This window comes from Solanum tuberosum, unplaced genomic scaffold (assembly GCF_000226075.1).
Source record: "Solanum tuberosum cultivar DM 1-3 516 R44 unplaced genomic scaffold, SolTub_3.0 scf00010, whole genome shotgun sequence".
Taxonomy (NCBI): Eukaryota; Viridiplantae; Streptophyta; class Magnoliopsida; order Solanales; family Solanaceae; genus Solanum; species Solanum tuberosum.
Genome location: NW_006238936.1, coordinates 3,256,055 through 3,273,132, shown reverse-complemented (window position 1 = coordinate 3,273,132; position 17,078 = coordinate 3,256,055). Strand labels below are relative to the sequence as shown.

At 35.2% G+C, this 17,078-nt stretch overlaps 1 protein-coding gene across 1 annotated transcript; it reads right to left on the bottom strand.

Moving 5' to 3' along the window:
- Nucleotides 1–3,731: 3,731 nt before the first annotated feature.
- Nucleotides 3,732–15,265, bottom strand: LOC102604659 (probable ATP-dependent RNA helicase DHX37). Its single transcript, XM_006339629.2, has 12 exons — nt 14,911–15,265; nt 14,722–14,794; nt 14,564–14,641; nt 14,431–14,480; nt 14,283–14,343; nt 13,806–14,201; nt 13,431–13,676; nt 13,076–13,306; nt 11,237–11,350; nt 9,841–11,076; nt 6,157–7,752; nt 3,732–4,161 (listed from the first exon to the last, which is right to left on the bottom strand). The coding sequence occupies exons 1-11, from the start codon at nt 14,952–14,954 to the stop codon at nt 6,271–6,273; spliced, it is 4,011 nt and encodes a 1,336-aa protein (XP_006339691.1). The 5' UTR covers nt 14,955–15,265; the 3' UTR covers nt 3,732–4,161; nt 6,157–6,270.
- Nucleotides 15,266–17,078: the final 1,813 nt, after the last annotated feature.

Here is a 17,078-nt window from a genome sequence, read left to right as displayed (position 1 = left end):
TATAAGGGGCATTGGCAGGGTGGAATAACAAAAACCAGCCTAAGAGAATCTTGTCACGTGGCGATTGAAGCGCCTTTGAGAATCTTCACCTTTCATTTGACATTTTTAACCTTGGCATTAACCCCATTTCCTCGCACTTAATTCAAATTTTGAAGTCTATTCTTATATTGTTTTTATATTAAATTTTTTATATGTAATGCTTGTATCATATATATATAATAATGTATAATTCAATATGTGAGATCTGAAGAAAGTAATGTGTGTATCGTTTTAGTCATATTTTGTGAAAGTAGAAAGATTATTTTTAATAAATTCACAACTCAAATTAAATAAGTGTATTAGAAATTAAATATATAAATAAAGCAAATACAAAAATGATGAAGATCATTTAAGTCACTAAGAAAGAAATAATTATTCATTGTTCACGGTGAGTGTCCTAACAAGGGGAATATTTAATTCAACCTACATCTTGGAGATCAAGTCCTATTAGGATCGAGTATATTTAGAGACCACATTTAATAATAACTATATCAACTTAATCAAATAGTATATATAGATATTAATAATTATTCAAAAAAGGGTATTTAAGTCATGAACCAAAATATGACAGGATAATAGAAAGAGTATAATTGAGAAAAAGACATAGAAGGGTAATTGAGGTATTAAGTAAAGTTGGCGCCAAATGTGCGGTTGCATGCAGCGGAACAGGGGTGTCTCTCGCCACCCGGCTAAAGTTTGCTCACAGACATTTTTGCCTATCTGGCAGCCAACCCAAATGCCCAAAACAAACAACAAAAAGAAAAAAAGAAGCAACACCACTTAATTAGTTTGTTCCTCATAGAAACCATGCAAATGAAAAGGTGTCATGACACATTTTTTTATTTTTTTGAATTTGAATTAACAAGTATCCTCATCAATAAATCCTCTATTCAGGCATTATTCACTTTTTATTTTTATGTGTGAATGGCTGACGACTGACTTTAAAAGTAGATCAATATTTTAGGGTTTTATTGATTTGTTTTTTTATTATTGTATTTTTTATTAGAATTTGTTTGGTTTGTTGTATTTGAGTTGAAAGTTCGAAAGGTGAGAGATAGAGCTAGACCTTAAGGTTTAATTTAAAGTCATTAGTAAATTTAACTGCATGAGTACGTGGTCTTTCATAAACCATCATTTACCTCCATGAGGTAGGAAATTAGGGCCGATAAGGTTAATGTATACTCTATCCTCTATAATTCACAAACCTCACTGGTAGGATTACATTGATCCCGAATCTAAAATTTCTTTATTATGAGTGCACTACTGGAAAAAAAAAAGGGGAGGTAAGAAATGCATTAAGTGGAATTGATCCCTATTCCTTTTGATAAATTATTAAGCTTTTAACCGAGTGTACCCTCAAGTATTTTTACAGTATGGGTGCTACTAGATAATATTAATCAATTCTAAAATTATATATATATATATATATATATATATATAAAATATCTAATTTTGTGAAAATATCACAAGTTCACGTGGCCCATAAATTACACGTACAAGGTAGTCACATTATTTATTTGGGCATGTAAATACTGGTATATAGATATTGTTTAAAAAAATTGGTAATAAGAGTGTCAATAAAACTACATGAGTGCAAACTGCAAAGTATTGTGTTGATCTGCCAATTTTTAAAAGTATCCCAATTAACAATGTCTTTGCCATAATACATTAATGACTTTTCCTATTTTCATTTTTTTGCCCCTTTATATTGTAAAAAATTAAACAGAATTAAAAGAAAAGGACCTAGAAATGTAATGAACTATACAGGGTAAAAAATGCTACGGTTAATTAATATGCAAATGAGAGAATATTTTTTAATATTTTTGGGTGTGTTCAGTAGGTGTCATGACACATTTTTTTTCTTTTTTGAATTTGAATTAACAAGTATCCTCATCAATAAATCCTCTATTCAGGCATTATTCACTTTTATGTGTGAACGACTTACGGCTGACTTTAAAAGTAGATCAATATTTTAGGGTTTTATTGATTTGTTTTTTTATCATCGTATTTTTTATTAGAATTAGTTTGGTTTGTTGTATTTGAGTTGAAAGTTCGAAGGTGAGAGACAGAGCTAGACTTTAAGGTTTAATTTAAAGTTATTAGTAAGTCTAACCGCATGAGTACTTGGTCTTTCACAAACCATCTTTTTACCTCCATGAGGTAGGAAATTAGGGGTCAATAAGGTCAACGTATACTCTATCCTCCACAATTCACAAATCTCACTTGTAGAATTACACTGATTAGAAGCGAATCTAAAATTTCTTTATTATGGGTGCACTACTCGAAAAAAAGAGGAAGTAAGAAATGCATTAAGTGGAATTGATCCCTATTCCTTTTGATAAATTATTTAGGTTTTAACCAAGTGCACCCTCACGTATTTTTATAGTATGGGTGCTCCTAGATAATATTAAATCAATTTTAAAAGTTATATATATAAGATATCTAATTTTGTGAAAATATCACAAGTTCACATGTTCCATAAATTACACGTACATTTGGCCCTGATTATTGCATATTCGCAATGATCGTAACGAAATCAAAATTTATAATAAAATTAAGCAAAACTGAAAGAAATGGTGGTACGTATATGATTGCATTTCATTTAGGGTAGAACCAGAGAAAGTTAACTGAATTAAAGATAATCCCACTCAATGATCTAGTAAATAATGTTGTAACTTGTAAGTAATGATGATGTACATATTCATATAATAAGAAACTTAATTGAAGAAGTAAAATTAAGTAATTCTCTCTCCTAATAATAATATTCCAAGTGCTTTAAAGGCAATTATAATTCTAGTGTTTATGTTTTCTAGTCCTTACCTAAATTGAACCATACTGTATTTGTACATAATTTGAGAGTTATGTCTTTAACCTATTTTTGTTTCTTCAACTCATCCCATCTCTTTTATTGTAAGTAGTAGATAAAGTTTTAATTTGTTATTGTGTTTGGAGCTCAAATCGTGGTAGGGAATATTGAAATTGTAAGATTTAAGCGGTGAAAATTATATTAAGAAGATAATTCGACCCCCTATAATTGAACAAATTTGAAGGAGAGAGTTTGAATTTCAAATATGATTTTTGTGAGATATTTAAAGCGATTAGTGGTGAAATTTGAAGTCATTTCATTGAAGATTTAGATTAGTTAATTATGAACTAGAAGCAACTGAAAATCGTAGAATTTTTTTTTATCTTTATATCTAACGATGTGCTATTCATTTAGTAATTTGCTACGGTTAATTAGTATGCAAATGAGAGAATATTTTTTAATATTTATGTGTGTGTTCAGTAGGATAAAAGATGTTTTCCAGAAAAATAAGTGAATTTCTGGATTAAAAAAAAAACTATCCTACATCCAATAGAAAAGTTATTCACTTTATTATGAAGAAACTTATTTTTCTTTTAAAAAAAAATTAGCAAAAAAACTAATCAATCGAACAGAAAAATTTTAAAATATTTTCTTGAACCGCCTGTTTAGTTTTCAAAGAGGTCACTATTTCATTTCAACCAATACATACAAAAAAGTGGAAATTCCCTCCAAAGTAGGAGCAATCGTGCAAGACATAAAAACCATTCAATTTGGTTAGAATTTAGACACCATTGTTGCCTACACGTTAGCTCAAAGTTCGACAGGAAGAAATTGGATGAAGGTTCATATAATTTTTCTTAAAAGAAAAAAGGCCAAATATGTCTTAAAAATACTCGAAATTGAGAAGACATATTTCTTTTGAGAGTAAGGTAGTTCACCAAATATTACGAGGACGATCATCATCAACACAAGCTACATTTCTAGTTTTTAAATTATCTAACCGTCTAGATAAATGCAGTCCCAAGAACTATAATTCTCCAACTAACTAGATACAGAGTGAACCCTAATAGGATCTTTATCAAAGTATCATACTTCACGTATGTTCTGTAATAACAAATGAATCTAAAGGCAAAACAAATGAGCTTTGAATTCTTGTATAAGTTGCGTCCAAACCTGCAGTGTACATGTTCTCTTCCGTGTTACAAGATGAGTGTCGTTGTAGCTTTAGTCTTGGTTGGATCTTCTTTCTTCATTAGGTCATTGCATCCAAATCGAAAATCAAGCTCCTTGATTCTGAACTTGATACCATTTTCCAACTGCAAACACCAAATTTTTTAACAGATAATGTAAGCTCACGCCTTCATGAAACAGATAACTGTGATAAGGAAAAAGTTACCAAACAGGACTTGTATTGGTAATATACGAGGAACATCTACAGAATTTAATCAAACAAGACCTGAAGTGTTTTGTATGTGATAACTCAACAGGGTTTAGATATGCAATAGCAAAATATTTAAATAGTACTCCCTTACACAAGCATATACTTTAATCAAATAAGACTTGAAGCAACGAGAGTTTCACTAACTTGCGTAGGAAATTTTCTTGAAAAGAACTCTACTAATAAAATATACGAGCATGGACTGTGACCTATTTCACTTCATTGTAAAACTTAAATTTCGGAAAATTAACTATTAAGTCAGAAACTAGAGTTACCACTAACTGCAAATATTGAGCTTTCTACAAAAATTGTGATCAAACAAATGAATATACAGCGATGTCAACTCCAGTCATTTTATTATAATATTTCTCAAAGTCAAGGACGTCTTTTGTGGAAGTGATGAGTCACTGTATCAAAACCAAAATAACTCCCTGGTCATAACATCAAGTAAAGAACTTAAATGGAAGTCAAGCTACAGATCCTAAGCTAAAAAGTCTAGCAAAGAACTTAATGGAACACGTTGCTCACTTGTAAACTCTTAAATTGTCTAAAGCTAAATAGATAGAGCTCTTTCCATGGGACTGGAAACAAGAGACCTGGGCTTTTTCATTTTTTTAACTGTTAAAAATAGGATTCTACTACAATACACCTGGAAATTTAAGATAATAAACACCATTCAAACAACAGGAACACAGTTTAGCATGTCTGAAAGAACTGCAACAATTACAGCGAGAATAAAAGATGATCATGGGCAACCCAAGTTCATTGCACACTCATTTATTTGTTGTTATTTCTACCTTATGAGCCATATAACAGCTTAGTGCAAACAAAGGCAGATCTTATATAGATCATACAATAGAGGGATATATTTGAGCAGAAAGCATCCAGATTTAATAAGAATCCGTCCAAAGACATAAGTTCCCTCACTAAATTTAAAGCATCCATGATTTTTGCATCTACCTCTAATTTCATGATGTCAAGAATATATAGGGGAACTCTTAAACTAGGACTAAGATTTAAACTTAAAATTTTAGCAGAGAAAGCATAAATTCCTCATCTAGTAGCACTCAAGCATAACAGAGAATTAATTAACACCTAACGCATGACCTCTAAGACATTGTTTTGGCACAAACAGGTGCCTGAAATAGGCAGTAACGATCCTTCATTCACAAAATCCAAGACACAAAATGCAAAACTGCTGATTGCAACACATCATGGATTTTTTAAACATGCTCATAAGCCTATACCATGGCCTTTAAATCTTCATACAAGAAAGTGTTTTTTCTTATACCTTAACGGAGAACATACGGGCGTGATTTCTGTAATAGTAATAGAAATTCTTGGTCATGAGGTTGAACCTAAAAGATCTCAAAGATAATACTAAACATTGAATCAGTTTCAATGATATTCACTTTGTTGTTTTGAGTTTAAAAGCAATGGCCTTTCAATAAACTATGAACGTGTCCTCATATATCTTCACTTAGCCATCATTGCCAAAATACATTTAAATTCACCGGTAAGTGGTTACAAGACCTAGATTAGATGGAAATTATCTTAAACTAGCAATCTATTCCTAAATTCTTGAAGCAATAGTAGTTCATAGATGAGCAAACAAACTTCAGAGCAATTAAGTTTTCCTAAAGCATGATATCTAATAGAAACACAAAGCATTAACTGACATTATTTCAGTTGTCCTTACAGGAAATCATAGTATGCAAAAATACTACTCAAAAGAAGAACTGACTAAAATCCCTTTGCCCACAGTGAATGTGAGAAGACAATAATACTTTTTGGTCAAACACATGACTATCCAAAACCAAAACATCTAATGACCTGAACAGCAAGGGAAGGGAAGGCAGGAGACTAGCATTACCTCACACTGGCAGAGATATTATGCCTGTGTTAACATGTCAATGTAGTTCAGATCATCAAAATAAGCAGATATATATTCTGCAAGGCATTCACTATTTCACTAATCATCGGAAGCTCATGATTTCCTTTTCTTTCTCTTGACCTTCTCGGAAAAACGTTTTTTTGGGTATAAAAGTACTTCAAGTTGCATCTTTGCCCAAAGGTCTTCAAAATGCTCATGAAATCCTTCCTGAAACCAATCCAAAATTTCTGGAAACAATTCTCGAGGATTATCATCCCACAACTTCCTTAGCTTGGCACAACTATCAATCCCTTTCTTCTTAATCCTCATCTTGTATATAAGATCGCCAACCCGCTTGAGGCCCAATGCCTCAGGCTTCAAAATGCTAGCTGGTGAGGCTGCCAAGAATTTCTGTACAGCTTTTAGGCAAGGAAGAACTTTGCCTTCAAGCAAGGAACTAGCAAATACTGCCACCCGGAGGAAATCATCTACGATTGGCAAACCATGCAGAGGGAGCTTCCATAGATGAGGACCAAAAGTTGGACGCACCCAACAGAGGACCTGGTCTTTCAGTGGGTCATAATAAGGTTTTGGATCTGAGAGAGGCGCAGAGAAACTGCATAGCGATGGAGCATACTTAATGAGCCAATTCTCTTTCACGCTAGTTGCTCCTTGGATATATGGCCTTTTTGTATGCAGTAGTTCAGTGTAGACTAAATATTGTGGAGCAGATCTAGAAATTGATGACCTTCGATTGAGGAACACAATTTCTTTTACCAAGCAAGCCTGATATCGAACTGCATGAACATGCATGTCAGATTCCGCTAAGGATGAAACATCCTTAATGCGTTTAGCAACCCTGTCAGCCCAGCCAGCACAAATAGCTTGGCCCAGAATCTCCTCCTCATTCAGTTGAAGAGGGCATTTATTTGAAGGAATCTTCCAAGCACATTCTACATCTTCCAAAGTACCATGAGGCCATGAGAATTTTTGCTGCGAGTCACATAGTTTGGAGTTAAAAACAAGATTAATTAGCTGCTTCCTCAACTTGGACATTTCCTCCATTGTTTTAAAATGTAACGTGTTGTCTGTGCAGAATTCCAGTGGTTTACCAGAAAGTTCAAAACATTGCAGAGCATACGCCACAGACAAAACATCACTGGTGGGGTTCGAAAATTTTGCACGAGACACTCTAGCAGTTTCTTTCAGCTTTTTTATCCTCATTCTCTCCTCTTTCCCTAAGTCTCTTCCAGTTTCTGCAGAGCCTGGTTTCTCATCCTGCTTCAAGCCATCTAGATCTTTATACTTCCCTTCAAACTCCATAAGGAAAGGATTCGACAAGCTCAAAGCTGCAGCTGCTGCAACTGCATAAGCCAAGACTGTGTTTGCGCGGGAATAATCTTTCACCTTTTGCATAATTTGGATTGCTGTAAGGAGCATACGGGAGTGGCGAGGACTCATCGGATATTGTGCCATGGCCTTACCTAGAGGTGTCAGCCTTCCATTGCTATCAAGTGCTTCAAGAACCTTTAAGCAACGCTCTGCTTCAACTAAGGCAGTCGGCTCAGGAGGAGTCGGGAAAGGGAAGTTAGCAACCTGAAATATCAATGGACACATATCAATGGGGGTAGTCTATAAAAACTAAGAGAAACAACATACAGAATCGTCTAGAAAAGAAATCCTCAACCTGCTTGACATAAGCAAGTAAAATGACCAACGAGTAATTTTACTCCTTTCTGATGGTGATAGGGTTAAGAATGTCGACCAGCCAATAGTTTTTTAAATCTATGATTTATTGATTTTTGGGTCGGGGGTGGGAGGGGGGAAAGGGGGAGGGGAGAGCCTGACAGTAGATAGAAAGCTTAAAGAACTCCTCAAAGGGCTACTTCTCACTCTGATTTTGGAACCCACAAGATTGTTTCCAACCTATGGGATCCTTGAGGGGGTAGAGAGACTGTTGCCGATAGACCCTCGGTTCGGGAATTGAGTGCAATATTACATTATAATAAAAAATAAGAAGGATGAAGAGGACAAAAAGTTCCATTACTTATCAAGACAATCATATGAAATGACAACTATTAACTAAATCGTAATATGAGCATATGTTTTTACTGTAACATAATTCAGATTAGTCCAATTACACCAAACCAGGTCTGCGTTTTCCGATAACCCCGATAAAATGAACCGTCAACAAATAGCTGAAAATATGAGCAATGCCATTCCACAATGCCGAGGACATGACTCTAGATAGGAAGGAGTGGAGGTCTCGTATTAAGGTTGTAGGTTAGTAGGGCTAGCGTGTTGTCTTCCCTTGCAAGGGTATGGGTTGTTAGCATTTGGAGTAGACCTAGCCTTATGTTGTTTACTGCGTTTCACGCATCGCATTACTTTCTTGTTGTTACTGTCTCATTTGTTGATTATACGCTATCGTTTGTATTGGCTGTTATGTTTTATTTATATCTCTCCTGTCACTTAGATTTGTTGTTCTTGAGCTGAGGGTCTCCCGGAAACAGCCTCTCTACCTCCACGAGGTAGTGGCAAGGTCTGCGTACAATTTACCCTCCCCAGACCCCACCTAGTGGGATCTCACTGGGCATGTTGTTGTTGTTGTTGTTGTTGCCATTCCACAAAAAATAATGCGTACATCTACATTGAAAAAACTCAAAAGACATACATGTTTCTGTACTCACAAAAAAAAAAAAACACAAAGGGACTAGTATTCTACTCCATAAAATCCATTAATGCAACTTGTCCAGAAAATGGAATCCTTTGACGGAATTCACAGTAACACCAAGAAAAGAGGCACTATCCCGTCACAATACATGCAATAGAATGAAAAGGAGGAAAATGCTCACACTGAACTTAGCTTATATAAAGTATCACAAAAGCTCAATGTCCCTCTACACGAGTACTTATACTTAGCAGACCATTTTAAGGTACTATCAAACAATCACTATAATTTAGACTTCCAAACAAATTAAAGATGGTGGATCTGAATGACTTGTTGAGTAGTAAAATTCCTTTCCGGGAGTCACTGCTATGAAAAAGAATCAATTTAGACAACTTAAAAAATCTGGACTTCACATTCTGTATTCCTATAACCTAACAAAGGTACTAAAGAAGCATTATAAAGGTGATAACAAAATGTGCTAGGAGGAAGGATATCCACAAAACCTATCTAAAACTTTGACAGGTCAACAGTTAGAAACTCTAAACCTCTCAGACTTTAGAGTACATGACCCAAGAACCTCAAACTCTCTGAGTAATGGACAGAAGACATTTTTAACAGATATGCTGGACTATTAGTAGCTTCCAACTGGATATATCAACTGATTTATCAGGTGTCTATTCCTAGAGAGCTCCATAAAGTGCAAATTCAAGCTTGCGTCTCAAATATTAGGAGCAAGACATGATTGGAACAGCCAGACTATGTTATGCCCTCTAGTAGGAAATTTTCTTTGCAGAAAATCTTCGGGTAACAACAGCTTGCAACAGTCAAACTGTCTAAGCAAGGTGTCGGTATTTAAAACAATTGGTCCATTAAAGAATTTTAGAGGGAGAAGATTAAATTCAGTAAGACACATATTCAATGCTGGTGTGTTTGGCAAATACTCAAAATAATAACACTTTTAACCAAGTGATGGAACATATAGGAGAATAGCCTATTTCGAACAAGATACTTGCCTTATCAATATGCATGGACTTCAGAAGTAGGACAACACCATCAACTGGTACTTTCAATATTTCCGCATTTGAGAAGTCAAAGAACATGTCATTGAAGACTGCAGAAGAATAAAGACGATAACAGTGCCCAGGACCTGTTCTTCCTGCCCTTCCTGCACGCTGAGCAGCTGAAGCCTTACTTATAAATTGTATTTCATATGCTTCCATACCGTTAGAAGAGTTGTACTTTTTGACCTTTTCTCTGCCTGTGTCAACCACATATTTTATACCAGGAATGGTCAATGAGGTTTCAGCCACATTAGTGGCAACAACAACTAGGCGTTCTCCTTCCTTGACCTCTTCAAACACACGAAGCTGTGCGGATGCCGGAAGCATAGCATAAAGAGGTAGAACACACATTGGACCAGCACAAGTCCCGTTAGCCCCAATCCTAACCTTGCTTAACAGAGATTCAGATTCATTTGAGGCCGTCCCTTCTTCAGTGATAGGAACAAGTTCCTTTCTGCAGGAATCAGGTTCTGACGTCCTTTTACCGGCCAAAGCTTCAAAAGCAGCCTTCAGTGACGTTAGGCTTCCCTCCTCACCTAAGACATCTACCTTACCATCAGAGCTTGGATACTTCTGGTTTAGCAGCCCTGCATCATCATCACTATAAACATCCAAATCACTATCATCTGCTGAATCATACGAAATTTCTGAGTCATCTTCATAAGATTCACCATGATCCTCATCATAGGAATTAAAACGTTCAGTTATCTCATTTACGGAACTCCTTTCAACATCAAATGCCTCACTTATCTCCTTGTCAACCTTCACCCTGATGGCATTCCCTTCAGATGCCAAAGATAACTCACTATGATCTTTGGAAGCTCTATCAACTATCTCTTTAGAAGCTTTGCGCAGCTTTTGACACAAGAATTCAACTTCCCTTTGCCCTGTCACAAACACAAGTATACCACCAGGTGGCAATCTTTTGTGAATTGACAATATCTTTTTATACGCTTGGCCAACATAGTCCACCATCTCAGTTCTCTTAGAGAAATGAATAGTTACTGGGTATTGGCGAGTAGGGACTTCCATTACAGGGGGAGGATCACGGAAAATTTTTCTGCCAGACATAAAGTCCTCAACTCGAAGTGTAGCACTCATCAGCACAAGTTTCAGTGGATAAACTCTCTCTTCAGGGATTATTGTTTGTCCTGAAAGAAGCTTCTTCTGTTGCTCCTCATATTCTTTCTACAGAAAAAAACACAAATAATAGAAGTCAAATTAGTAAAAAGGGGAGAGAGAGAGCAGGAGAGAAACATAGAGAACAGGAGTCATTAGATTAACCACTAATATTTTAAAATTATGAAATGACAACAGACTGCATGGAGATAGCAAACCATTTTCTCACCTGACGCTCTCTTAGTATACGTGAAAGCATACCGATTAGTATATCAGTGTTCAAGCTCCTCTCGTGAGCCTCGTCCAAAATTAATATAGAGTAACGCCTTAAAAGAAAATCATTCTGCATAAAAGGTGGAGGGTAGGTACAAAATATCATCATAAGAAGATTATATGAACTTGCTCAACTAAATGAAAAATCAAGAAAACTAACAGCATGAAATTCAAATTGCTCAAGGGAAAGAGTGAGAAGATAGCAACAACTAAATCTTTGCAGTTGCATCACTTTTAGTTTTCCGTTATTGCATAATATATCATAGTTCATAGGAGTCTGCCCTTCAAAGACAACCCTAACAAGCCAGTTTCTAAGACAAGTAAGATGAGTGATCATTTCGGTATTGCTCCAAATAACAAATATTTATGTCATTCATTCTCTGTCTCCCTCTAATAAACAAATAGAGATAACCCTACAAGTCCAATCCATTGGAAACAGCCTTTTTAAAAAAAATAAAAATTAAAAGAAGTCTGTACAACTTCAAAAGAATCAATCTTTATGAATCAAGTAACATTTAAATAAAGGGTGCAGCCTCTTTGAGTGAAGAAGAGAAAGGCCTTGCGCATATAGTCTTGATCCATGTTTGCCGCCCTATGCTAATCATTGTTTCATTTCAACTATTGTTTGTCCCAACTTCATAGAGCTAAGAGCATATCCCAAAATTCATAAAACTATCTACCAGTCAAAAAAGTAACCCCAACATCTACCAGTTTATGCAATTAGAATTTTAACTCATATCTGAAAAGCAAGGTCGACAATGCGTGTGTTTGTATTTGATGCTCACAAAGCACAACTTGACAAAGAACAAAAGAAAACCAGATTGAAGCATCCGCAATGGACAACATGGAGCATGAATTCAATATCTCATGTAACTTGACATTGTCCAAACCAAAGAAGTAGCTTCATTCAGGAGACACTGAATTCAATTGGAACCTTAATCCTTTCCTTCTAATGACACAGAAAGGATATTTTCATACATATAAGAACCTATTGTTTATAGGAAAGCATGAAGGAGTAGTTGAGATTTGGTTTTATGTCCTTCTGTGAATTGTTCAAATAAACTTAAATTGATTCAAAGTGTATATGTTAAGTTTCTTTCAACATTATTCGACTTAATATGCAAATTACAAAAATGTCTAGGTGTGCCTAATCATTATTCTCAAAAAGATTATTTCTCCCAAAAATAATTATATTAATAATTTTGTAATGAGGCCTCACAACCTGCAGCACAATAATCATCTCACAGCAGAAGGTTAAAAACAAGAACAGAGGGATTATAGTTGCATTCACAGACATGCTCTGAACTGCATCCCAGTTTTAAAATTGATCCCGCTTCTGAGCTTTGCTTGGCCATTAAACTGGAACCAATGTTTTTTCATGTTATCTAAACAATCAAAGGAGATGCTCATCCAAAAATTAACTTCTAAGCAGAAGCTCATAGGGCTAAGATTTTCCATTATTGGATTAAAAATGGATCTGAATTGAGTGGAATGGAGATAGTGGATTCATATAGCCAACTCCAGCTAGTTAGAAATGAAGGCATAGTTGATTGATTGAAACGTCTCTGTGGCTTCTTTTAAAGTAAACTTTATGAGGTTACAATTCTTTCACTATTTACTGTATTGCCCTAATTTTCTCAACCTTTTCTTAAAGATTTAGCACTGAAATGGTTTGCACCCCTTTAAAGAGTTGGAGACAATATGTGCAAAAGGATGATAGTGAGGACACAATACACAACACTTAAAAGGTAGGAACAAAGATTCAATTCACCTAAAATTAATACTGAAATCTTACCTGCAGTTCGCGAAGCAAAATTCCATCAGTCATGAACTTTATGGAACAATTGTCTCCTATCCTCCTGTCATGTCTAACTTGGAAACCGACCTCTTTGCCAAGACGAACACCAAGCTCAAATGCCACTCGCTTGGCAGTTGCAAGTACCGCAACACGGCGTGGTTGAGTCACACCAATAATACCACCACGAGCATTGGAATGATTTGAACCATAGCCAGCTTCATAAAGGAACTGAAAGATACCAAACAAAAAGCAAGAGATAAAACCACTAAAACAAAACTGGAAATTTAGAAAATACAACTCGTTATCACCAATGGAAGGAAAAGGAAGCATATAGAAAAACAGAATATCTCACCTGTGGAACTTGGGTTGTCTTACCACAACCAGTCTCACCACAAACTATTACACAAGTGTTGTCATTTATAGCTTCCATTATCTCCTGCTCCATCATGACTATCGGCAGATTGCTCCTGTTATTTTCAACCTCCTTTGGTCTTGAAACATGCACCACAACTGGAGTTGTTAAATCTCTTTCTGGAAGACAGTTAGCTGAGTTGGTACTATTGCTCAGGATGGCATTTTGAACAGCCTTGGCAACATCCTGCTCGATATGAAGAGACAACACAGAACACAGATGGCATGCATATGAGAGAGCCTTAATGAAAATTAGGCACTGTATCTATGGTTACCACAAACTAAAAGGATGTATAAACAGAGAGTTAAGCAATACCGTTGATTTCCTCCTTTCCTCATTATGACAATCATGAATAGGAAGGTGATTTTGCTGATAATCTGAGTTTAGGCATTCAGCAGTTCTATCCTCTTCTTGCTTGCTTGGCACAGAAGTATCTCTATCGCATACTAAAAGTTCACTATGACAAGCCAACTCTTGAGGAGACCCTGGTGTAATGGGTGCATCACTTGGAACTCCACCTTCTCCTATGGAGGACTGCCAAAGATTGCCATTGACTATTGGACTCAGCTGCATTTCTTCAGAATCATGCAAGACCTCACTAGATAGGTCGTCGACAGTCCTCTTCTTGACTGGTCGATCTCTATGTGGCACATCTAGCCCTGCCCTAGAAAACTGTATTTCTCTTCTACGCTTTTCTCGGTTAGTTTCACCCTACCACATTACAGGACATGCTTTTAGATCTAATGTCGGATCAGTCAGATATAAAGTATAATCGAGATGGAATACACAAACCTGACCCAAGTTCCTTGAAGACCACATAAGTGAATAAACATCATCTTGGATCTGGTGCTTCCTGAAATATGAATTAATCATTCTCAGGAAATACGCTCTTGAATCCTTAAACGTCAAAAGTTGTTCAAGTAAATGAGGCAGTTCTTACTTCAAGGTTTTAATGCTTTCTGCTAAAAGTACCGCCTTCTCCTTGTCTTCCTACATTTGTCAAGTCTGAATTAGTTGAAGTCCAAAATATACATGAAAATTTAAGTACTACAGAAGAGAACAATGAGATTTACCTCGAGTTTCTTCAACTTTTTTTTCTGCGATTGGCTTAACTTAATACTATTATTCTTAGGCTTAAGCTTTTTGGACACCTGATCAAATATATTGAAACAATCAATAGTCGTCTGCAAAGACTGATTACATGTACAGGATATTGATTATCTATTTATACCTGTTCCTTTTCTTTCTTCTTCTTCTTTTTCTTATCCGGCAATATAAGTGCATTGCTGTCTTGATCATTCTGGCTATTAAGAGAATAAGAATCAACATATTTTACCGTTAATAAGCACACAAAAGATTCTAAATTTACATTCTCAACTGAAAAATAGAAACAACAATTGCTTAATCAGAAATTGATTACCTCCAGTTGTCTGTATCGAGGTTCATATTTGCACTGAACTCCATTATCACGACCAAACATGCAGCCACACAGTAATCTCAATGGCAAGGGCGGCTCTAGGGTAAGGCAGGCGAGGCAAGAAAACTTTACAAAACTAAAGGGAAAAATAATTAACTAGAATTAGGCAGAATAAGAAATAGTAAAAAACGAGCCCATTCAGAAACTCGAACTCAGGTAGAGAGCATTAACGGAGCTCCGACGAAAGACCTCAAACTCCAAACGGATTCCGGTTGCTGGATTTTGGGTGTTTAACGGTGGTTCTGAAGGGTGAGTTTATGGAGCTGGTAGAAAACATTTGCGCCAGGAATTGCGGCTACGGCGGGTACAGGGTACGTTTTTTGCATATTCGGGTCGGGTCAGGTCAGTCGGGTTAATATATGTGGGTATGGTTTTTAAATGGATGGGTATTTCAACCACAATAGAGGACTGTAGATGACCTAAGTCTTAAACTCATGGAGCAAATTTCCAAAGCACTTTCAAATTAAATTGAGTGGCAAAATTAAATTTAATCCGTTCAAATCGTTTAAGTTTGGGTAGGACTTATTTCAATTCAACTTAATTTAGTTGATTAAATATTAAGTTAATATGTAATCCAAATTTTGTCAAATTTTTTTAAAAAAACTTTTTAAAAATTTAATATGTTATATATAGCATAATAAAGAAAAAAATATTTTTTTGGTACTAATATATTTTAAAAGAATAAATAAAATAATGAAACTTAGTAAAAATTGGGTAGGGTTGAGTCTTGACCCGTTCTATAATCCATATCTGACCCGTTTTGATCCAAGCAAATTTGGATTGAATTGAAGTCGAGACTTGTTTTTATCTTGACCCATTATGATCTATTCAAATTTGACCCAATCCGTCCATGTCACCCCTAGTCAAATGTCAATGGCATACATTTGTAGATTATTGTGATACAAACATAGTATAATTTGTGCCGTGAAAAAAATGTGTTATTTTAGTAGGCATAGCATGTTGTGCTTTTTACGCTATTACTTATAAGATTTTATAATATAAAAATACAAATTTATGACATGAAAAACTGTTTGTTATTTCAGTGTTTGAGGTAGTTTTTGTCTTTTTTTTTTTTTTTACTCTACCTGTTGAAGGGTAATTAAATACCTCTATTTAATGGACAAAAATTTAAAGTAAGGTCATTTGTGCGAATACCTTGCAAATATATCCTTAACATCTTATTCCCGAGCCCATATTTTATAGAGGATACTTTTGAAGGTTATACATTATTGGGCCGTAAAAGTATTTCGAGATTTTGGCCCACATATAGGCTTTAAAACGATACTATATTCTTCAAAATTGATTCTCCTTTCAGTCGACTATCCAAAATTGATCCTAAGAAATATCGTCAAAATCGACTTAATTTCATTTTGTATTTCAAAAAAAATACTTATTTTCTTGAATGACATCTTTTCTTCCTTTGGACAGTTCAATAGCTATATAGTCAATACACATGTAACTTAAATTAATTCTACATTTGGCAACTTTGATTTCTCCATTTATACTAAAAAATTTTTTTTAAAAAGGTAACATATATAATGGGGACATTAATTATTGATTTTGTAAGATTTATGTTAGTGAAAACTTACAAGATAACAAAAATACAAGATTACAATTGAAAATAAAAATGAAGAAATAAATCTCTTCAGGCTGAGGCGCGGATATCTCGCTCTCTTTAAGGAGATTCAAGCCCATTGCAGCAAATGTTTTCACCGGTCCAGCAGTAGTCCTTCTTGACTTGTCCCCTCCAGGATACAACAGCCTAATCACAAAATATAACTCAACAACTCTAGACAAGAGTTGAGTCCAAAGCTCCATAAAAAGAACACATCCCTTCAACTAATAAGAACTCTCTTTTTGACTAACTCTTTCACTCTATATTTTTCTTATGTGTTGTGTCTCCCAAACCAAATGAAGACCACCACTATTTATACTAGAAGAAGTCTTCCTAGCAATGAAAAGGAAGATAATGGTATAGTAAATAGTGAAGATAATGATCTTAGGAGTTACATAGGTTACAAGGTGTAATGGAGGAATAATTTTGGAGAAGTAATTGTGTGGACAACAAATGCACCAACGTGCAAATGCAAAACTGCCCAATGTGTTGACCT

Bases quoted from the DNA above. Each gene is read 5' to 3' on its own strand.
- LOC102604659 (XM_006339629.2), bottom strand. From the start codon at position 14,954: ATGGAGTTCAGTGCAAATATGAACCTCGATACAGACAACTGGAG. The intron at 14,795-14,910 runs GTAATCAATTTC...TTCTCTTAATAG, and splicing joins CTCGATACAGACAACTGGAG to CCAGAATGATCAAGACAGCA. The intron at 13,307-13,430 runs GTGAGATATTCT...GGTATCTTTCAG, and splicing joins AGACAACCCAAGTTCCACAG to TTCCTTTATGAAGCTGGCTA.